This window comes from Ostrea edulis, chromosome 9, assembly GCF_947568905.1.
Source record: "Ostrea edulis chromosome 9, xbOstEdul1.1, whole genome shotgun sequence".
NCBI classification, from domain to species: Eukaryota; Metazoa; Mollusca; class Bivalvia; order Ostreida; family Ostreidae; genus Ostrea; species Ostrea edulis.
In genome coordinates, this window is record NC_079172.1 from 7964947 (window position 1) to 7988679 (window position 23733).

The 23733-nt window shown below is 35.5% G+C and overlaps 1 protein-coding gene across 2 annotated transcripts; it reads right to left on the reverse strand.

Annotated features, from left to right (window-relative positions):
- Positions 1–1199: 1199 nt before the first annotated feature.
- Positions 1200–17797, reverse strand: LOC125659188 (integrin beta-6-like). 2 transcript variants are annotated; one of them, XM_048890777.2, is made up of 18 exons: positions 17574–17797; positions 17015–17086; positions 16852–16931; positions 14013–14114; positions 10405–10459; positions 9888–9946; positions 8498–8577; positions 8344–8404; positions 8172–8221; positions 7904–8000; positions 7542–7796; positions 7282–7426; positions 3445–3540; positions 3300–3352; positions 2335–2421; positions 1987–2125; positions 1544–1663; positions 1200–1431 (listed from the first exon to the last, which is right to left on the reverse strand). In XM_048890777.2, the coding sequence occupies exons 2-18, from the start codon at positions 17067–17069 to the stop codon at positions 1403–1405; spliced, it is 1563 nt and encodes a 520-aa protein (XP_048746734.2). In that variant the 5' UTR covers positions 17070–17086; positions 17574–17797; the 3' UTR covers positions 1200–1402. The 2 variants fall into 2 exon arrangements, with proteins under 2 accessions (XP_048746734.2, XP_048746735.2); XM_048890778.2 differs by having other exon boundaries at positions 17570–17704.
- Between the last annotated feature and the right edge of the window lie 5936 nt (positions 17798–23733).

Consider the following 23733-nt stretch of genomic DNA (forward strand, 5'->3'; position numbering starts at 1 on the left):
AAAGGTATTCAAATGCAACTGCAAATGCAACAGTTTATAATGTTACCAACTATTCTTGGAAATATTTGCAGTTAAAAGAAAATAATGGAAATATATATTGTTTATAAATTAATTATATTGAAGTAACACCCTAAAATATGTTTGTTGATGATGTATGGGAATTTTGCGCATGCGCACCATTTCGATGCAATTTATCTTGTCAAAAGAAAATATTGCATTCCAAGTCAAACATTAAGGCAAGGAGGAGAAAACGCGATCGTTCAAGCTTTTTTTTTTTTTTACAGATTCCGTCAGGAAATGCTTTACATTCATGGGGGGGGGGGGGGGGAAGGGGGGGGGGGGGGTATGAGCAGTTAGCGCTTCATGAAAAGTATATTGATGAGAAGTGTTACAATTCTAACTCTCGTGTATTTTTTTTTTTAAATTGAAATGAATTTTTATATCTATATTTTACTTTCATTTTTCTCGGAACTCCCAATCGTTAAAATCGTTTACCAAAATCCATGTGCATTGTTTGCATTCCAGAGGGAATGGCCACCATTACAGCTGGGAAAGAGATTGAAGGCAAAATCATAGAAAATGTATGCATCACCAAATAAACCGTTTTCCACAAGTTTGTGCAGTCTCGAGCACTTACCCTAATCGTAGACGTGTGAAGTAACCATGTTTATCACTTGAATAAGCATTACAAATGGCGTGTTTGAAAACACCGATTCAAAACTAAATATTTACTTTTCCGATGCTTTGCCTATGCCATCTTTGAAGGTTGTGTTAATTGTCGTTTCCTCATACACGCACTGTAGTTGTAAATAATGCGTGAATGAATCGTGATGAATATTGTATTCTATTTTGATCACACCTGGGAGTTCCAACAGAAATGACAGTATAATGTAAATATGCATGGTTATCGGGAAGCAATTCAATTCAAAATGTTGTGTATAATTTTTTTGCAAGCACATGCATGATGGGGCAGCTATAAAACTGTTTCTAGTACACACTCAAAGAGTAATAAGAATGTCCTGCAAATCCCCATTCAATTTTCCAATAGAGGGTGCTTACATGTAACCATATACCATGCGGAAACCCTCGGCTAACAAAGATGGAAGATACATGTGCATCAGTCTTCTTCTCTCTACCAGTCATTATGTTGAGACGTTCCAATTTATTCAGAGTAGATGTTGACACACGAAAAATAAAGGTAACTATTGAATATTTTATTAATCATTAGATACAGAATTGTTACATTTGAAATAAGTAGTCGATATCAATTTTGGTAAACACTGGTAGACATGCTTCATACAATCAAAATAAGTCATGAAAATACACATTCATGAGATCGCCATCATGTAATGTTATTCCATCGAAAACTACATTGGCAATCTTAAGTCCATCACAATATCTGTTACTTTTTCCCGAAATCATCAGGGCAAACTGTGAATAAATATAAACAACGAAGTGTATGAATTTTTTTTAGAATAATTATTTCAGAAAAGATAAATCGGAAAGATGGAAGGGTGGAGGGAGCAGAAATGCGTTAATGTACCTTGCTGTGGAAGAACCTGCACTTCCGTAACTCCATTGTCCAATTCAGTGTAAGCATAGGTAGAGAAGCAGTTGTTTTTGTTGTATACCTGACACATTCTGGAGTTGGCAGATTGCGGAGCTGTGATGTCAAGAAAGAAAATGAATTAATTCAAAGAAGAAAACATGTGATTTCAACATGAACGAAAAGTGAGTAAATTAATTATGGAGTGCGAGTAATTCCAAAAATATGCAGAGTTCTGTATACTTACACCTAATCTCTCTCTCTCTCTCTCTCTCTCTCTCTCTCTCTCTCATATGAGCATCTTAATAGAGTCAACATAACATACGCAATATTTTCATATCGTTATACCAATCGATATCGAAATATTATGGTATATTTTTTTGGATCTGAAAGGTCTTATACTCTGGCATTTCATATGTCAAACTATATCGTTAACTCACGAACGAAAGGGCCAAAGGGCCGGATATTAAATTTAGCACAATTTTTTCCACATTCTTCCTCGTCTTTGAAGGCACTGAAGTCGCTGAAGGAAGTGCATGCTACACAGTCTCTCAACTCGTTACATCTTCCACCGCAATTCTAAAATTGATAAACTCTTTATTTTACTGAGATAAATAAACTAATGTTAAAGATGATTACCAGTAATGCAATGGTTAGTAGTGTAACTTTGTCTTACATTACTTGATTAAACAAACCTTAGTTCATTTTTTCTTCATAATATATCCATAATTTTCATAATTACAAGCATATTAAATGACAGTTTTGTCTTTGATATAGGCCAGCACAACCTGACATCGCTCGCATGAATCCCCGCTGTACATAGGCTTGCATTCACAACGTCCGCATTTGCACACTCCATTGTTGCTGCAGACATTCTGTCAAATATAAACACGTTCCATATTCAAATATTTGACTTCATGAAATCATGTATAGATCTGCAGTGTGATTGTAGTTTTAAAAAGGTCATTCAAACCATGTACATATATAGAAATGCAGTAAGGGGGGGGGGGGGATACATAACCTTTTGTTGATTTGTCAAATTTCAAACATATTGTGAAAATCAAAATTCTGATCTTTCCCCTTAAAATATTTTGCACATATAAAGACCATGAATTTCTTTCTCATAGAAAAGGAAATATAACATGGCAGAATTTTTCAACACATGAAAAACTCATTTCTGCTCTAATTGAGCCATTTTTCAAAATTCATACTATAAATGTAGAATCATAAAGACACAAACTTTAGCACATTGCCGCAGGGTTTTTTTTATCTTAAAGATTCAGCGTGTATATTATAAAAAAGAGAGTGTATATTATAAAGACGCAGAATATACAGAACAAGATGTGTTTGTGAAACACAAATGCCCCCGAAAATGGCCAATTCCAAAGACGGTCAAGGTCACAAGGACAAATATCTTGGTACCAGTAGAAAGATCTTGTCACAAGAAATGTTCATGTGCAATATGAAAGCTCTATACCTAATATTACCATTTAGAAGTTATGACCAATGCCAATTATTTTAAAAAGTAGGTTAAATGCCAAGGTCAAAAAGTTTAGTACCTATGGAAATGTATTTTCACAAGGAATATTCATGTGAGATATCAAAGCTCTAGCACTTACTGTTCAAAAGTTATTAGCAAGGTTAAAGTTTCAGACAGAATGACAAAGGGACAAAAACAACCCCCCCCCCCCACCCCCGATCTTCGGTCTCGGAGGGGGGTGGGCATAAATATAGCATGTTTGCTGTAACTTACCCCGTCTGAGTCCGCTGGACAAGTTGTGTTTTGACACCTCTCTATTGGACAATCTACAAAAGTACAAATAGGAAACCAGTAAATGAAAATTAGGAGCAGTAGCTGTTACATTATTCACAGCTTGTATATTTCAAATAATACTAGCCTTTTCTCATGGACACTTCAAATGATCTCTCGTGCATGATCTGGAACTTCATGATACAATTGCTCTCGTCAGTATATGTACATTTGTTAACATCATCTGCAAAAAAAGAAAATATCTTCCATCATTATCATTGAAAGAAACCAACTACACTGTATTATTTCCTATCATAACTAATAATTTGATTTTATGGATATTACCGGCAAAACCTCGAACTCTTCTAAATGCAGGAACATTCAATGCTTCACTTACCGGTAAAACCTTACAGCCATCTAAAGATTGGTTCTTTCAATGTCTTGCTTACCGGTAAAACCTTGCAGTCATCAGAAGGTTGGAGCATTTAATGCCTTGCTTACCGGTAAAACCTTGCAGTCATCAGAAGGTTGGAGCATTTAATGCCTTGCTTACCGGTAAAACCTCGCAGTTGTCTGAAGGTTGGAGCATTTAATGTCTTACTTACCGGTAAAACCTTGCAGTCATCAGAAGGTTGGAGCATTAAATGTCTTCCTTACCGGTAAAACCTTGCAGTCATCAGAAAGTTGGAGCATTTAATGCCTTGTTTACCGGTAAAACCTCGCAGTTGTCTGAAGGTTGGAGCATTTAATGCCTTGCTTACCGGTAAAACCTCGCAGTTGTCTGAAGGTTGGAGCATTTAATGCCTTGCTTACCGGTAAAACCTTGCAGTTGTCTGAAGGTTGGAGCATTGAATGTCTTACTTACCGGTACAACTTTGCAGTCATCAGAAGGTTGGAGCATTTAATGTCTTACTTACCGGTAAAACCTTGCAGTCATCAGAAGGTTGGAGCATTTAATGTCTTACTTACCAGTAAAACCTTGCAGTCATCAGAAGGTTGGAGCATTTAGTGCCTTGATTACCGGTAAAACCTCGCAGTTGTCTGAAGGTTGGAGCATTTAATGCCTTGCTTACCGGTAAAACCTCGCAGTTATCAGAAGGTTGGAGCATTTAATGCCCTGCTTACCGGTAAAACCTCGCAGTTGTCTGAAGTTTGGATCATTTAATGCCTTGCTTACCGGTAAAACCTCGCAATCATCAGAAGGTTGGAGCATTTAATGCCTTGCTTACCGGTAAAACCCCGCAGTTGTCTGAAGTTTGGATCATTTAATGCCTTGCTTACCGGTAAAACCTTGCAGTCATCAGAAGGTTGGAGCATATAATGCCTTGCTTACCGGTAAAACCTCGCAGTTGTTTGAAGGTTGGAGCATTTAATGCCTTGCTTACCAGTAAAACCTCGCAGTCATCAGAAGGTTGGAGCATTTAATGCCTTGCTTAACGGTAAAACCTTGCAGTCATCAGAAGGTTGGAGCATTTAATGCCTTGCTTACCGGTAAAACTTCGCAGTTGTCTGAAGGTTGGAGCATTTAATGCCTTGCTTACCGGTAAAACCTTGCAGTCATCAAAAGGTTGGAGCATTTAAAACCTTGCTTACCGGTAAAACCTCGCAGTTGTCTGAAGGTTGGAGCATTTAATGCCTTGCTTACCGGTAAAGCCTCGCAGTCATCAGAAGGTTGGAGCATTTAATGCCTTGCTTACCGGTAAAACCTTGCAGTCATCAGAAAGTTGGAGCATTGAATGCCTTGCTTACCGGTAAAACCTCGCAGTCATCAGAAGGTTGGAGCATTTAATGCCTTACTTACCGGTAAAACCTTGCAGTCATCAGAAAGTTGGAGCATTGAATGCCTTGCTTACCGGTAAAACCTCGCAGTCATCAGAAGGTTGGAGCATTTAATGCCTTGCTTACCGGTAAAACCTTGCAGTCATCAGAAGGTTGAAGCAGATAATGCCTTGCTTACCGGTAAAACCTTGCAGTCATTAGAAGGTTGGAGCATATAATGCCTTGCTTACTGGTAAAACTTCGCAGTTGTTTGAAGGTTGGAGCATTTAATGCCTTGCTTACCAGTAAAACCTCGCAGTCATCAGAAGGTTGGAGCATTTAATGCCTTGCTTACCGGTAAAACCTTGCAGTCATCAGAAGGTTGGAGCATTTAATGCCTTGCTTACCGGTAAAACCTTGCAGTCATCAGAAGGTTGGAGCATTTAATGCCTTGCTTACCGGTAAAACCTCGCAGTTGTCTGATGGTTGGAGCATTTGATGTCTTACTTACCGGTAAAACCTTGCAGTCATCAGAAAGTTGGAGCATTGAATGCCTTGCTTACCGGTAAAACCTCGCAGTTGTCTGAAGGTTGGAGCATTTAATGCCTTGCTTACCGGTAAAGCCTCGCAGTGATCAGAAGGTTGGATCATTTAATGCCTTGCTTACCGGTAAAACCTTGCAGTCATCAGAAGGTTGGAGCATTTAATGCCTTGCTTACCGGTAAAACCTCGCAGTTGTCTGAAGGTTGGAGCATTTAATGTCTTACTTACCGGTAAAACCTTGCAGTCATCAGAAAGTTGGAGCATTGAATGCCTTGCTTACCGGTAAAACCTCGCAGTCATCAGAAGGTTGGAGCATTTAATGCCTTGCTTACCGGTAAAACCTTGCAGTCATCAGAAGGTTGAAGCAGATAATGCCTTGCTTACCGGTAAAACCTTGCAGTCATTAGAAGGTTGGAGCATATAATGCCTTGCTTACTGGTAAAACTTCGCAGTTGTTTGAAGGTTGGAGCATTTAATGCCTTGCTTACCAGTAAAACCTCGCAGTCATCAGAAGGTTGGAGCATTTAATGCCTTGCTTACCGGTAAAACCTTGCAGTCATCAGAAGGTTGGAGCATTTAATGCCTTGCTTACCGGTAAAACCTTGCAGTCATCAGAAGGTTGGAGCATTTAATGCCTTGCTTACCGGTAAAACCTCGCAGTTGTCTGATGGTTGGAGCATTTGATGTCTTACTTACCGGTAAAACCTTGCAGTCATCAGAAAGTTGGAGCATTGAATGCCTTGCTTACCGGTAAAACCTCGCAGTTGTCTGAAGGTTGGAGCATTTAATGCCTTGCTTACCGGTAAAACCTCGCAGTCATCAGAAGGTTGGAGCATTTAATGCCTTGCTTACCGGTAAAACCTCGCAGTTGTCTGATGGTTTGAGCATTTAATGCCTTGCTTACCGGTAAAACCTTGCAGTCATCAGAAGGTTGGAGCATTTAATGCCTTGCTTAACGGTAAAACCTTGCAGTCATCAGAAGGTTGGAGCAGATAATGCCTTGCTTACCGGTAAAACCTTGCAGTCATCAGAAGGTTGGAGCATTTAATGCCTTGCTTACCCGTAAAACCTTGCAGTCATCAAAAGGTTGGAGCATTTAAAACCTTGCTTACCGGTAAAACTTCGCAGTTGTCTGATGGTTTGAGCATTTAATGCCTTGCTTACCGGTAAAACCTTGCAGTCATCAGAAGGTTGGAGCATTTAATGCCTTGCTTACCGGTAAAACCTTGCAGTCATCAGAAGGTTGGAGCATTTAATGCCTTGCTTACCGGTAAAACCTCGCAGTCATCAGAAGGTTGGAATATTTAATACCTTGCTTACCGGTAAAACCTTGCAGTCATCAGAAGGTTTGAGCATTTAATGCCTTGCTTACCGGTAAAACCTCGCAGTTGTCTGAAGGTTGGAGCATTTAATGTCTTACTTACCGGTAAAACCTTGCAGTCATCAGAAAGTTGGAGCATTTAATGCCTTGCTTACCGGTAAAACCTCGCAGTTGTCTGAAGGTTGGAGCATTTAATGCCTTGCTTACCGGTAAAACCTTGCAGTCATCAGAAGGTTGGAGCATTTAATGCCTTGCTTACCGGTAAAACCTTGCAGTCATCAGAAGATTGGAACATTTAATGCCTTGCTTACCGGTAAAACCTCGCAGTTGTCTGAAGGTTGGAACGTTCAATGATTTACTTACCAGGAAATCCTCGTACTCTTCTGAAGGTTGGAGCAAACCGTCTTCCTCCACAATATCGACGGCACCTAGCATTTGGCATTGGTGATCCAGAAAAGACAAAGCAATCCACACATTTACCGTAATCAGAACATCGGTTTTTACATTCCTGTGTAAAGCAAAGACTCGAAATTAGATGATGTGTTTTTAAATCGAAGAGAGAGAGAGAGAGAGAGAGAGAGAGAGAGAGAGAGAGAGAGAGAGAGAGAGAGAGTATGTGTTACTTCGCATTCAATATCAGATGCAGAAGATCCCATCGGAAGTTGATTCAGTGATTCTTCCGGTATAGTGAATCGTCCTCCACCCATCCCACCGCCTACTGCTCCACTGGGAATTCCACCCCCCATTGGTCTTCCAACTGGTTCCTCTACAGTGGGAACTGTGACTGTTGGCTGGACATCTGACTCCGTACACACACACTTGTTGTTGCCTTCATTGCCTTTGCTATTTTTCCATCTGCAGGTGGTAGCCCTCGTTTTCTGTGAAGTTTACAGTGGACATAATGATATATTAATCTTCATTTCTACTTTATTGAAAACATTCAACAAAGACCATTAGTTGCACGTTCAATGGCTATTAAACATACCTTTGTGCTGCACTGACAAGGTTCAATTCCCGAGGTGAAGATTTTAAGGACGTGTCTTTGTTTGCCCATCTTTAATTTAAGCTTATACTTCCTTTTGCTGTAATGCAAGTACAAGTGACGTCATCAAACTAAGAATTACAAGAATTACATTCTAGACCAGTCAATATATGACGTCAATTCACAACATCGTAAATAAGCTGTCGAAGAAATTCCATCAATTTCAATTACATGTTGAGACAAGTTTTAAACAGATCTACAAAGGACTTACTCTCTCGGTGACATGTCCTTCAAATATTTCAACTTTATATTGATGTAAAACTGAAAAATGAAGTACATATATATGTATGTACATATCATTGAGTGTGAGTTTTAAGGCAAGTGCATAGTGTTGCTATTATAATCCTAATTATACATACATGTATAATCAGACTCATCCCTACCTTACTGTCTCGTGTTAATCTTTTGCACTTCACTTTGTATGGGTTTTTCTTGGAGACAACTCTAAAAGTGAATTTATTTCAGTATAACTTATAAATACAAGGTAAACTTGTGTGTATGGAATACGTCTTATAACAAATTTCACGTTCCGTTTACCTGTTCCTGCACGTTATGTCAAAAGAAAACTCAACGGGGGCATCTTTTCCAGGTCTTGGAAGAATGAAAACGACTGTGACCTGTATATAGTAAAGGCAATGACGAAACTCCATGTGATAAGTCAACGCCGATAGTCACTATCTCTACTTCTACATGTAAAACTGCAGGTTAATTATTGCTATCTCTAAACTACAGGTTAATCATTGCTACCTTTAAAACTGCCGGTTAATTATTGCTACATGGAAAACTGCTGGTTAATTATTTCTACATGTAAAATTGCAGGTCAACTATTGCTATATGTAAAACTGCAGGTTAATTATTTCTATATGTAATTTTCGCTAAATATAAAACTGCAGGTTAACTATTGCTTCATGAGAAACCACATGTTAACTATTTCTACATGAAAAACCACAGGTTAACTATCGCTACAAGGAAAACCACAGGTTAACTATCGCTACATGGAAAACCACATCTTAACTATTGTGTAAATTGAGAAAGCTGCCTTGAGCGCAACAGATTCATTAATATATGTGTTCTTCACAAGGCTTTTAAAAGCCACTTGCTACAAATTGTTCTACCTCCTTGAATTTTTACAGATTAAGTTTAAGCGATCACAGAGTGTGTTTTTACATGAGAAAGCGCTGAAAACAAACACCCAGTAAACAAAATTTTAAAAAATACTTTAATGAAAAAAAAATGATCAACTTGACTTAATTCAGTTTGTGATGTTATTTTTACATGTTTACATATATATTCACATTTTTTAAGGGGTCATCCATAATTGTCAACCATTTTCCAAAGTGTGCAAAAAGCACACTTTTTGAGACCCCCCCCCCCCCCTCAAAAAGTGTACATCAACCATTTTCAAATTCCCAACAAGAAGATCGACAATCAAGTTTATGAGCAATTTAGTTCAAACAATGAGTTCTTTAATATTGGTACCCCTATTTCTTGTTATTTATGAATGATATAATGTTTTATAAATGTGCAAATTTTTTGTACATAATAGATTTTTGTTTTTATAAAAAAAAATAAAGATGTCTCTGTCTTATCTTGTCGTCTTTTTTATGGGCATTACACTTTTGTAACATGACCAATACTTTTATGTTTTTATAGCCAATAGGTCTATATACGATAAAACAAAACCGAACTCCGCGGATACGAAATAAATCCGGAAGAGAAAAAAAGAACGTACGGTAAAATTGTCGATTTTTTACCCCCCTCCCCCCCGAAGGTGCTTCTTGCACACTTTGGAAAATGGTTGACAATTATCGATTACCCCTAAGCACATAAATATTTGAAGTTTCATTTCTTTGTAGCATGTGTCTTAAGTAGTTGATGCACACGATTACAAGCCTATCATGTGTAATACTTATCAGATACAGTGTACCTTCTTCCGAGGGAGTGCATTGGGCACATTTATGACAACCATGTGATCAGCTATGCCACCTGTATAATACAGAATAAAGTAGGTATCGCTTACTGACAAAAGTAACTTTTTGTAACACCTGTATAACAGAGATAGAATGCAAGTGAATTATCCGTGAAATATCACGAGTCAATATATATATTATTGTGAAACATCGCGTATGTCCTTAAGTATATGCACCAAAAATATATGTTGACCGATTGTTAAATATTGTACCGTCCCTACAACGTAGTGACGTAATCTATAGACTGATTTCTAGTATGATGTCTTACTTTTGAAATATGATGGTTTTATTCATTTGTGTACTGTTTTATTTATCTAATTATTGCATAGTTATACAACAATTTGAATATGCGATGAAGCACGCACATCTTGCATTTGTCAATGACTCGATATTATGATTTGGTATGAGGACTTTGAGGGAAATAAAATTTCACACTATGAATACACTCAGAGTGACTGTCATTTGTGCCCTTACCTTTCCGTCCAACGAATTTGATGATGTCGTTTCCTATGAAGGCGAATTGTCTGCTCTGTAATGATGAATTTAAGCCACATTTGATGAAATTGGAATGGAAGTGTAAAACACAGTTACTCCGTGCTTGGCCACAATCAACCAGTAGCAAATTTGACCATGTACTTGATGGCTATCTCAATACCTTGGGCAGTCATATGCATACAAGTATGAAGTCTATGTATGTTCTTCAAGAGTAATGACCAAAGTTGAAGTTGCAGACAAAAAGAGAAAAATTCCAGACTGATCACAAATTTCCCCTCCCACGAATCTCTTACCTCGGGGAGGGGGGGGGGGGTAAATATATGTCTCTGTGAGATACAATATCCCGATTGTGGCCCCGTTCCAATTTGTGAAATTCAACATTGGCCATGATAGATAATTTAACATCAACTTTCAACTAGTTCTAATTGTAACGGGGACCGTTACATATGTCCCCCAAACCTCCCCCAATTAAAAAGGTATGTCCTTGTGAATCTATAGCAAAAAATCATTTTATTTTAGCCTTTAATTACATGTAGTACGTTCAATATGGTCATTTCAGTACCAAGAAATGAAAAAAAGCGTTGCACGTGCATACACGCGCACGCGTGTATGATTCCGCATTTTTGTTGATGTCGTTCAACAGGCATTTGTATCATATACCCACAGTATGAATTTCATAACGTTTCCACCAAATATAAGGAAGTTATAGCGATTTTAAAATCGTCCAATCAGAATTCAGCACACGTGCATGTACGTGCTGAGCAGTAATTCTAACCACAGCAATTTGTAAGGAGTACCAAGACACATCTGAACCCCTAATATCAATCGAATTTGATGAAAAACAAAAACGTTATCGTCCTTTAAAAATTGAACATTTGAAAAACAATTCACGCGCATGCGCGTGTATGTTGGCATTTTTCGTTATACCAATATATAGATACACATATTTTCTACGTATGCTGTGAATATCTTCTTATTCGCTTCATAAATAAGATAGTTACACACGTTTTACTATTATCCAATCAAAATGAAGCGCACGTGCATGCGCGTGCAAATTGGTAATTTTGACCATGCAAATAAGTTAAGGATCTCAATATCTACCTATGATATGAATATCAAGCAATTTCAATGAAGAACAAAAAAGTTAGACTGATTCCAAAGTTAGTGTACAAATTTTTAATGCAACTATTATTCTTTTATATCTGCAAATGATATACTATCATCCTATTTAGGTTTCACGTCGATCCCTTTAATATTCTGATTTTCCATTTTTTGTACCAAAATTGCAGTGCACGTGCGCGCGCGTGCATGCTCGTGCAGACAAAATGACTATCATTATGCACATCTACAAACGCTATACTATCATCCTGGAAAGTTTCATATCGATCCCTTTTGTAGTTTCTGAGAACACTACCGAACAAAAAAGTACCGGAGAAAAAGAATAATAACTAGAAACTTGTTGCCATGGCAACAAGAAGGTCTTCCGCTCTTTCCGTGTCCAGTAGATAACCTTAAATTCTTCATTTGTTATAAAGTGGGGAAAAAATATTCGAGTAATCTGGGGATTGAACCCGGGTCGCCCGCATGAAAATCTACTACGCTAACCATTAGGCTAGTGTGGACCATCGCTTCAAAATGAAAATTACGAATATCTAGAGTTTGGTTTGATCAATTTAAAAACAAATATCATATTCAGCATTCTATAAAGAGTCTCTATTTATCTTACCTTTATCAAAGAAAAACATTAAAAAACAAAAAAGTTGAAAAAATTCATTTTTTAAATTCGCTTCCGGTAGCGACCGGAAGTGATGACGACGTACGAAATAGTGATTCTGCAAATCTATAAGTCATGTTTTATCATCTCTAATAAGTCCCCAGTTCATATCTTTAGCCCTTCCTGTAGATCACTCGCGGACAAAGTTCCATTTGAAAATAAGGAAATTGTCCATAACCGAAATGGAATTTTCCCAATTTTTTTTTTTTTTTTGTGATAAACAAAGTTCATAATATAATGCATTTTTCCTGAAAGTTTCACTGAAAACCACTGTATAGTTTTCGAGAAAACTCCTGCACAAAATTTGGTCAAAAAATAATTATAATAATAATAACTAGAAACTTGTTGCCATGGCAACAAGAAGGTCTTCCGTTCTTTCCGTGTCCAGTAGATAACATTAAATTCTTCATTTGTTATACGTTTTACTGTAGTGCCAAATTTATAAACTAATGCAGTGCAAATAGAAATTTCTTCTTCATTGGATAACCACTGATTGTACTCAATGGGTATCTTTTATCTGTTCTGTCACTGCAACAATAATTATATCCTTGCACTTCGTATGCTATTTCTTTCCCAAATCCAATGACTGTTTTATTCAGTTCTTAGGTTTTAATTCTTTGTGCATTTACCTTTTTCATTCTTAAAATACTCATATTTCATTTTTAGCAAAATAGGTATGAAGATGAATCTCTAATGTTTTCATAGTGAATCGATATATCGTCCCGAATTACTTTAAGGTAGTACTCTACATCGTCATAATGGCTGACTTCCTGTAAAAACTTGGATGAAAAAATCGATATCAGAAATATTTGACTTTTCCTTTTCAATTTCAATACTTAGCCGAGTAGCTCAGTAGGTTTGAATACCGTCTGCTGAACTGTAGGTCGCAGGTTCGAGTCCAGCAGGGGTTTTAATTTTTTTCCAGATTACTTTCTACTAAAATTGTATTTTTTGACAAAATAAAGTAAATTTGAAAATTTTCAACTTCAAAATATTGTTGTACATATCCTCCACTTTTCATCCACATCAAATTTCTCTGTTGTAGCATACCTCCTTAAATGCAAGAAAACTAATAGTTAGTAGTATTTAGCAGATTAGATGCGAACGTGAGCCCAATTATTTTGGGAACCTACATGATAATTCTAATTACATAAGAACTTTATTATGTCTCCGACACTTTGTGTTCGGAGACATAATAATAAGAAACGGAGCAAAAACAATATGTCTCCGACACTTTGTGTTCGGAGACATAATAATAAACAGTAAAATCACTAGAAGAAACAGAGAATCACTATAAGGTCTTCTTTGAAGAACGGAAGACCTTAATAATAAGAAACAGTAGAATCACTATAAGGTCTTCCGTGAAGAATGGAATACCTTAATAATAGAAGGGTCTTCTGCTGAAGACGGAAGACCCTAATAATAATAGAGGAAAAGAAACATAAGAATCACTATAAGATCTTCCGTTGAGACGGAAGACCTTAAAAAGTGAAAAAGAAACAATAGAATAATAGAAGGTTCTTCCGCTGAAGACGGAAGACCCTAATAAAAAGAAAAGTGAAAAATCAACGATAGAATAATAGAAGGTTCTTCCGCTGAAGACGGAAGACCCTAATAATAAGAAACAGAGTAAAAACAATATGTTCCCAAACTTTGTTTGGGGAACATAATAAGATTGGGTGGGATGGTTGTATCATTCGAATGCAAAAGTGCGTGCGGAGGTCATATATCATTACTAGTTGTTTCCCAATTTGTAATCACCATGATGGTAGTGAAACCAATTTTACATAAAATTTAGCAAATATCTACTTACTTTGACGTAGGTGAGCTTTGTGGGCCAGTGAACGAAACCTCCGCGACATTCACTTCGCAAGTTGAAATTCGTGTTGCTAAAACAGCGAGAAGCAGTATAGTTCTGAAAATAAAACAAAAATCGTTTCCTTGACATTTTCAGATTTTTATTTTTGTGTACATTCTGGCTTTGTTTTTTGTTTTTTGTTTTTTTTTTTTTTTTTTTTGTTTTTTTAAATATTCTCAGTCGTAATGTTTGCTATCGGTCCATATTTGCATTTCCAGCATGCATTTGAATACAAATTGGAACAATTTCTTCCATGTTAGTATGCTAAGTTTCCCCTCTTGAATCATGCCCATTTGTTCATTTGTTCTCAGTTCTCAGTGTTCTCAATAGGCCTGTCAAATCTTCCCTATCCCAGTGTTTCTGTACTTTCTGTTTTGTGGTTTTATATCATAAACTCACAAGTATCCTTAACACAAAAATTTATAGGTCTACCACAAAACTACTTGACTTCTTGCCTTGTATATATTTCAGCTGCTTCACAAAATTATAATTTCAGCATGTTTCCGGGACGACGATCAATTAGTTATGCGGTCTGAATATTTCGCAACAATATGGTCACGGGGACATGATTTTTACAATGGATAACGAGACAATTTAATCATTTTTTTTTTTCATTAATAGTGTTGGAGATCACAACATCATCAATGTCTATTAAATATGTTTTTTAAATGACAAGACATTAAAATGAAAAAAAACACCTATCCATACCTAAACTTACCGCTCCATCAGTTTGACATTATCAGAGACGATCGAAAAAGCATAACGGTCGCAAATATCTCGGAAACAAAGTCGAATTTTTAAGAAATATTCCGATAAAATTGAACTCCCACCTTCAGTACATCGAATTCCCCTGTTTGTATATACTTAGCCAGTCATTTTAAACCTCATGTTTTAGTGGTGTCACCCTACAATTACATGTACAAACAGCAAAGTGAGACTATTCTTAATCGCATCAAACCCGAGACGTGAAAAAAAAAACTCGATAGCGACTGCCATTTAGATACTTAGATACAAAACATCGGCGTTTTGAAGTGAGAGCCGCGGATCTCTCGAATGAGACCTTAAAAACGAGGTATCGTGTCAAGACACCCAGCCGCTGTAACGATAAAGAACCATCACTGCTACGGCCCTGAACGCCCTGTATAGATTTAACTATGTGCTGCTCCACCTACCGCTGGCGATGTCGCGATATAGGGAAAACATTCTTGAAGGAAAGTAAAACACTCAGCTTTAATTGAATACGACATTTACGTTGTCATATAAAGTAGCCATTATTACGTCTCTTCGTGTCACAACTCTATAGAATTTGATTTTAAGTTTTCTTTTATACAAGTGATTAACATGAAACGAAAGAGATAATTTCCCAAAACGTTGAATAAGTTCATGAGTGTTTTAAAATAACTTTATATTTTAAAGAAGCTTATTATGTAAAAATATTCAAAACTCTTATATCAAATTAAGCTATTGAATTTTAAACAAATTGAATATTACATATTAAATGGGAGTTTGATCAGTGGTTGACGATAATGCTACCTTTCATGTAATACAAACGTAATGAGGAAACATGCTAAAAGACCCTTGGTATTCAATTATTGCGGCGGTTATGTAAGAAATATTTAAAACTGAATCGTATGGAGAGAAAGTTGTGGTTTAATGTTTTCCTATTATTCATCCCGAAGAATCAACTGAAATTGATTCACGATACCCCGTATGTATTGGTTACGCAATCTACTCATTTCTATTCGTTAGTGTACCTTAATCTGATGACCAAGCTACGTTCGATTAATGAACATACAGGTTGAAATTTGTTTAAAGAATGAAATTATATACTGCGATTGATATGCGGAAAAGTTTAAACACATCTAAAACACGATCGAGATGTACGTACCATGTCTTCGATTTGAACATACTGCAGTGTATTGATTAAAAGATGTTTCATTGACTTGAACCTATTTTAATGAATTTGAAACGGAGAGCTGGGATTGGGCACGGTTCTATAATTTATGATACCCTCTCCTTTTGTTAAGGATGTTTAACACTTTTTAGGGAGATCCTCTACATCGTCATAATGGCTGACTTCCTTTTAAAACATAGATGAAAATATAAATATCAGCAATATTTGTTTATTCATTTCAAATATTGCCTAGCTGAGTAGCTCAGTAGGTTAGCACGTCGATTGCTGAACTGTATATCGCGGGTTGGAGTCCAGTAGAGGTTTTAATATTTTTTCAGATTGATTTCTAAGAAAACTCCATTTTTGATTTTAAAAAAGTAAATCTGAAAGTTTTCAATTTCAAAATATTATTGCATATATCCCCCACTTTTCATCCATATAAAATTTCTCTGGTGTAGCATTCCTCCTTAAAAGAAATGTAGTCGATGAAAACTGGTAATCATGTGATATGACATTTTAGAATTGCAGGCTTTATGTTGGTCTTGTTTAGATTTACAGTTTTATTTAAAAAATCACAAGGGAAAATTAAAGTAAGCACGGTATTCGAATAAACTTATCAGTTTATCAGCTAAGTAACGAAATAACATAATTGTGTGACTAATTCTATTGATATGTCTTTGAGGTTGGAGAGGAAGTCAGCCATTAATATGTAGAAGTGATCTTCCTCCTTAAGTTGTCAACCACCCTAAAGGGGGCACCTACTGAAGAGCTATCAATGATGGGGAAGTCAAAATCTTGATTTAATCCCTTAACATAAGCCAAATACATAGTAGCATAATACTTAATTTGGAATTTAATGAAAAACTTGAGAAATACGGAAATATACATAACAAAACTTACCGCAACGCCACACCAAACACAGCCTCCATACTCGCTATTTTTCATGCATTCTTCACAGGTGTTCCCAAAACATCTTTCCTCTTTTGAAAAAAAGTATCACAACGTTAAATCGAAGCAGGTCTTATCGGATAAATATCACATTTTATTGTGCGGTATTACTTACCGGAAACCACGATGTTGAATACCAAGCTCAGCGAAAGAAAGCAAAGAATTCTCATCTTCTAAGTAGAGGTAGCTGTTCAATTAAAAGTTATGATGTAAAATGAAGAATTGATCGAAATAGTAATGTTCCTTCTCGTGGAGTTTACAGTGCTTTAGAAATGCATGTATATATATATATATTACATGTATATACCCTAATGAGAATGTTGACAACGTCATAAATTGTTCTCGCTATACAAAGATAATTTCACCCCCCAAAAATGAATTCTATAAAAAGGAATTATTACGTAATTCATTGAGATAATTAATTCAAATTGTGGATTATACACTGTCGAACAATTGTCTACATTGTCCTACTTGTATGTACCGAAATTGCAATGATCCATACAAACTCGGTATACACGATTTAGTTCTACCGGAGTCAGTACTGGTACTATAGGTATTGTCAGAATTGCATAACTCGAGTTCTAATCTAATTCCATTTGGACAATTAACAGACTTGTTGAAATGGTTAATTTAAAACTAAATGTCTACACTTGTATCTAAAAGTACATACTTACATATCAGTTGGCAGCCAAGTCAGCTCTGAAAAATATCCTAGCCGTAATTGAAGCCACTCGGGGCACGTGGGTAGCTATTAAGTTAATCAGGAAATGGCCATCAGAATTTGTTTGGTAACCTGCTTTACAAGCTGCTCTGGGTCAGAGGTCTATTAATATCATACAAAAACATGTTTACGGGTTAGAACCGGCAAACAAACACTGACCGCGCGCCAAACTCACATACTGCACGAGAACTTGTGATTTGTGTCTTCACGTTTCATTCATATCTGTTTGTTGAAACAATAGCGATAACGAGAAGCAATTCAAGATAGAAATATTGATATGCTAGTTACTGAATGATAATTATAAAGAAATGTAGACACACAACTGCAATGATTGGCAAAGGTTCATTGTATAAATTAAATTTGACAGAAATTTAAAAATGATGTTTGGTAGGCTGTGCTTTACATTTCTATCCTTTTCTAAGCAGCCGTCAGAATCAACTGAAGATCAACAAAATCCCCTAGATGTGTTTCCCAATAACTGTACTCAACGGAAACCAAGTAAATGCAACAAAAATAAAGGCTATCATTTTATCCAAGGATCATCACTTATCCTGGGGTTGTTCTGACCCCCTGTGCATGTAGAACAGTTCATAGAACAAAACAAACATTTATCAGAGCAAGATCTCACAGCTTAGTATGGTCAGAATTATAAGGAAAATTACGTATGATAGTTTATCAACGGATAGTCATTTCATTTGTTTGATAAAGCGTTATCCTAGTTTTATCGATTACAGGCATGTGAAAGTGTTGACATTAAATCTTTCTTTTTGACTTAAAACGAGTGCTCCAAAATGTATGACAAACTATGAGGAAATGGACTTTTTTTTCTAGAAATGCTTTTTTCTGATGGCCATTCAAACATCCTTGAATTAAATACATTTACATGTATATTACAAGTTATCAACCCTTGCAGATTATCATATCTTTACAAACTAAACATTTTTACAGCATACTTGTACAATGGCTGAAATCACAAGCAGGGGAGATAAATACGTGTAAGGGTGAAAAATCCTCCATTAAAATGTAGTAGTTTTTTAAATGAAATATTACCTACTATAAGTACCTATCAAAAGACGTAAGAAAGTGCTTATTAGGATTACAAATCACCTTTACGATGAAGTCGAAACCCCTAAAAATATTTGATTTGAACAGTATTCTATTCATGTATACATAGAATATATATATATATATATATATATATATATATATATATATATATATATATATATATATAATATATATATATATATATATATATAATATATATATATATATATATATATATATATATAGGATTAGGCAGCAGGCGCAATGAATATGAAAGCGGTGCGTGCGTGCTTGTGCGTGCGTGCGTGCGTGTGTGTGTGTGCGTACGTGTGTGCGTGTGTGTGTGCGCGCGCGCATACATCATAGCCTAATATTATATAATTTGATGTACCACTCGTCCTCCTTCGTTTCGGCCTTGGGTATTACCTTTGGGTTACTGACTTCTTGAGTATCGACCGTACATTTCTAAATGTGCCATTATCGCGTTACTTTGTCCTCTAAAACAGCAATCAAGTACAACTTGTCTAACTTCGTGATGACCTTGAGTTTTTAAATCATATCAATATTGTATCGCATACTACCCATAGTCCTCTGCGTCTCCGCACACAGATTTGGTTTGTGTGCAAACTGTGACGTGTAACCGAGTGGATTTACCAAAATTATTCAAATACAATAAATAATAATATACTAAAGTAAAACTATTTTCCACAATTTAAACTGAGCTAACTGCTCAAAAAATGATTTGTTCTGATTCGTGGGATAAGCTCAGATCACTTCTGAGAACCGTTAAAGAGACAAAAATAATAAAACAATCAATTACAACTTTGAGACGAAGCAATGATTCTTAGCTAATATAAAAACTCTAAATGGGATGGGAAAACTTGTTGATTCAGATGCTGGCTCACTTAACTAAGTATGTATCTTTTATAATAAAGATTGTCCTTATTATTAGGGAGATAGGGAAGGAAAAGCTTGTTCAGCCACGTCTAATCCCTGTCTTACCTAAGGTGTTTTCAGCTTGTCTTCTACCAACAAAGTGAGGAGCTGCAGTGACTGCGCTCTTTATATACTACCTAGACTGATTTTGATGGGCTGATAACCTTTCTTGATTTTCAATGCATAAAAGAGTTCTAACATATTAATCTGAATTTTCTCTGATCATCACACAAACGACCTCTAGTGGAAGTTTGTATTGCATCGTTCCAGATTCTTTCACGTAATTCATTCAAATCTAATTTATTTAGTGATAAATATAATATCTTATCGGACTCACGGCGGATGTGACCAATCAACGGGATGCTTACTCCTCCTGGGCACCTGGTTCCACCTCTGGTGCATCCAGGAATCCGTGCTAGCCCAGTCCTTTATTTGTAATTTTATCAATTAGTGGGGCTTTTTCGTTTGACCCGAGGAAGTGACGTGTAGAAATTACTTGCGCCACGCAAGCATACCGGCGAGTGTCTGGCGCATATTCATGTACTTTATTTATCAAATTTAAAAATGTAAGGTGGAGTTTGCGACGAATTTTGATAACAGAATACATGTGTAGGCTACATATGGAGGCCTAAAGTTTACTTCTCCACACAAGATTGACTTTGAAGTCGATCCGAGAAAAAGTACCATAATGTTTGAATCTGACATCACACAAAATACGTCATGTACAAAAAAATGTACCATATCAAGTTACATTATACAATTATAAACTAATTTTTAGTGTGCGCAGCCAATCAAATTGCGTGTTACAAGTAAAATTAAATTATAATCGTATATATGCTGCAAATTACATGTTTTTGGCTTACACATACCAAGGGAATTCTGTTTATTTCATTATGCAGAAGATACAAATGTGTTTCTATATGTAGATGGATAGGAGAAAAGTATTCAGTCAGCATTAGATCTCCTGTTCCATTTTTCAAAGTATTCAGGGCTAAATTTAAACTTTAGTAAAACTAAACCTGTCTGGATTGGATCAAAATCTTGAATTTAACATCTGATATCCTTAGCTCTAACTACGGAATATGGACAAAAGACAACTGCACAGTATTGGGAGTAAAATTTAACTCAAGTCTTTCAAACATCACGGAAATGAACTTTGACCATAAATTATCCTTAATCATGTAAAGAATTAATAAACTCTTGATTTTGTATGCTTCATGGGCTTTATGAGATTGGTCACTGTTCGTTACTTCACGTTCCATGTATAACACTTTAGAACATCTTATAGTTTACTATCAGAATCTCAAGCGATGGTGTTTCAAAACTAGAATAGTTGGGAAAATGCATGATCATCAATGTGGATATGTAGATTTTATGTGTCATCGGTTTTCCCAAATCTGCAAGTGGAATGTCATTATTTATACATACTTAGTGTTGATGTTATTCATATATAGGCTGCTGTTTTTGATCCTTTTTCATTGCACATTATCACGTCAAACGAAAGTATACGACTCCAAACTACTTTGATTTCATTGTTGCATATTATTGAATACTGTGTTTATAGGGGTTACAGCAGTCTCGTTTAAAGTAAGCATTTCACAAATTCAATGATCGCTATAACGATCTGATATACAGACATAACCTGTCGTTCGGTCGAATGCTGTCTGACGCGATTCATACCAATTGTTAAGGCGTTCTTTACATACTAATTTTGACCACAGATTACTCCGTTTACCTGATCAAGATGTAGGGCTCACGGTGGTTGTCACCTGTTAACAGGGGATGCTCACTCCTGGATACCTGATACCGCTTCTGGAGTGCCCAGGGATCCGTATTTGTCCTAATATTGAATTTGTATTTTTTGGGAATTATTAGATTGATCGCTGTTATCTATCTTTGCTTTTCATTTGGCTTAAGATATCTTGATTGAAGTGTTTTTTAAAGAAGAGGGTTTTTTTTCTTCTGAATTGTGAAATGACTTCATTTAAATTTGAATCAATTGTACAATTGCGTAAAGCGCCTACATGTAGCAATAAAGGGAAATGTATCATATATAACTTTTTTATTTTTTTTTTCAATTTGATAATCTTTTATTATCACACAACAACAACAATATGAAAGAACATACATGTACGTACAATAATAGCAAATTGATTGTTCTGACATATCATTTGATATATATATTCATAAGAAAATTCGAACTGTCATGCATATTATAGATTATCAGTCTTCAAAGAAAAAGTTATATATTGATGGACAAAACACATACAGGTATACCGAATGGAATATAGATATATACATATATTTCTGAATACTGCCATTAATTGGTAACGCATCACATAGAATACAGTCCATTCACAACCCCCATGGCAGTACTATAGGAGGACAGGTCTCCTCCTTGTAGTTAAAAGAAAAACATTTATAAGCATATTGACAATCATAAAACAGTTTCACATTTAATCTAATTTCTTATAAATTTCAAAGTAACATAAAAGATTGCTTTTACGTACATTTTAATCTCCATATCTGTTTCTGGTCTCTGTTCAAATCTTAATTTCATTTTTATTTTGTATATGAGGAAGGCAATATTAGATAACAAAAGATTAAGAAGCTGTGTGTTTCGGTTTTCGACGGAAAAAACCCAATAACAATATGTTTCCACTGAATATTTAAATGGCATATATTTCGCGCGACTTCCCATATTTGTTTAACATTTTTACAATCATATATTAAGTGTTTTATATCTTCCGTCATTTTACAGTGATTGCAAAAATTTGACACGTTTTTATTCCAGATGCTCACAGATTTATTATTGTTCAATAAATTATGTAGAAGTTTGAAATTGAATTCAGCTAGTCGTTTGTCTTTGCATTTTATTATTTTTGATGTATATATTGATTTTCTGTATTCTTTGAAGTCATTAAAAAGTTTTGTCAAAGTTTTCTCAAAATAGGGTTTAATGATTTTTTTTTAGAAATGAAAATTTTATATAACATTTTACAACTAAGTTGATCTAAAGATACTTTTTCATTGTTGCTTAATAAGAATTTGTCATTATTCGTTATATTGATAAACTTGTTTTTATTTGTGTCTATCTTCTCTTCTACTTGTTTTAATGTTCGTTTAAGTAGATTATACTCACAAATCCAGTTAGATTTGTTTTGTATTACATCAGAGAAATATTCTATTTCATGAAAATTTCCCTCTTCGTCAAATAGATCGTTTACGTACAGAATCCCACCTTTTGCCCAATGAGTGTAAAATAAAGAATGTTTTTTTATTTTGAAATTTTCATTTAGCCAGATAGGTTGTGATGGAGCCTTGTCTGTTGTTTTCTTTAAGTTCGCATTCATTAAACGCACACTAAACTTCACAGTAAAATGTTGGTATTTTTTAAACGTATTTTTAAGATCACATATATTTGTATTGCTAGTTTTCAAGAGATAGGTTAAGTCTATTGATTTTTTACTTATACATGATTCGAAAAAGGATTTTATTGTACAATTATTTTTGGATAAGCGCTTTATTCACATAGCTTTTAACGATTTGAATTTACTTTCCACATCGACAATCCCTACTCCACCATCAACAATATTCCCAATTACTGTATTTCTTTTAATTCTATCGCGTTCCCCCCATAGAAAATTAAAAATTAATTTTTGAATATTCTTCAAAGTTTCTTCAGATAGGTAATTTAGAATCGTGGCACTATAATATAATTCAGTAAGTGCTAATGTATTTATAATAGTACATTTTCCAAAGAGAGTAAGTTTTCTGTTTTTCCACATGTTAATTTTTTTTCCCCAATTTCTTAACCTTATCATTCCAGTTTTTCTCATAGCATTTTTCAATATCATGACCTATGTATATTCCAAGAAATCGGACTGGGTCATTTGTAATTTTGACATCGCATATAGTTTCATATCTATTTTTGAGGGGTCCAAGTAAAATCCCTTCTGTTTTCTTCATGTTTAATTGCATTTCTGAAGCCCGACTGATCTATCGCATTTTTCATAGAATTTATATCTAATAATGGCAGTGACGCATCATCTGCATGTTGTAGAAGTTTTATTTCGGTGCCCATATTGTCGCTTTTGAAATCTTATATATTTTCAGCGGATTTAATTTTA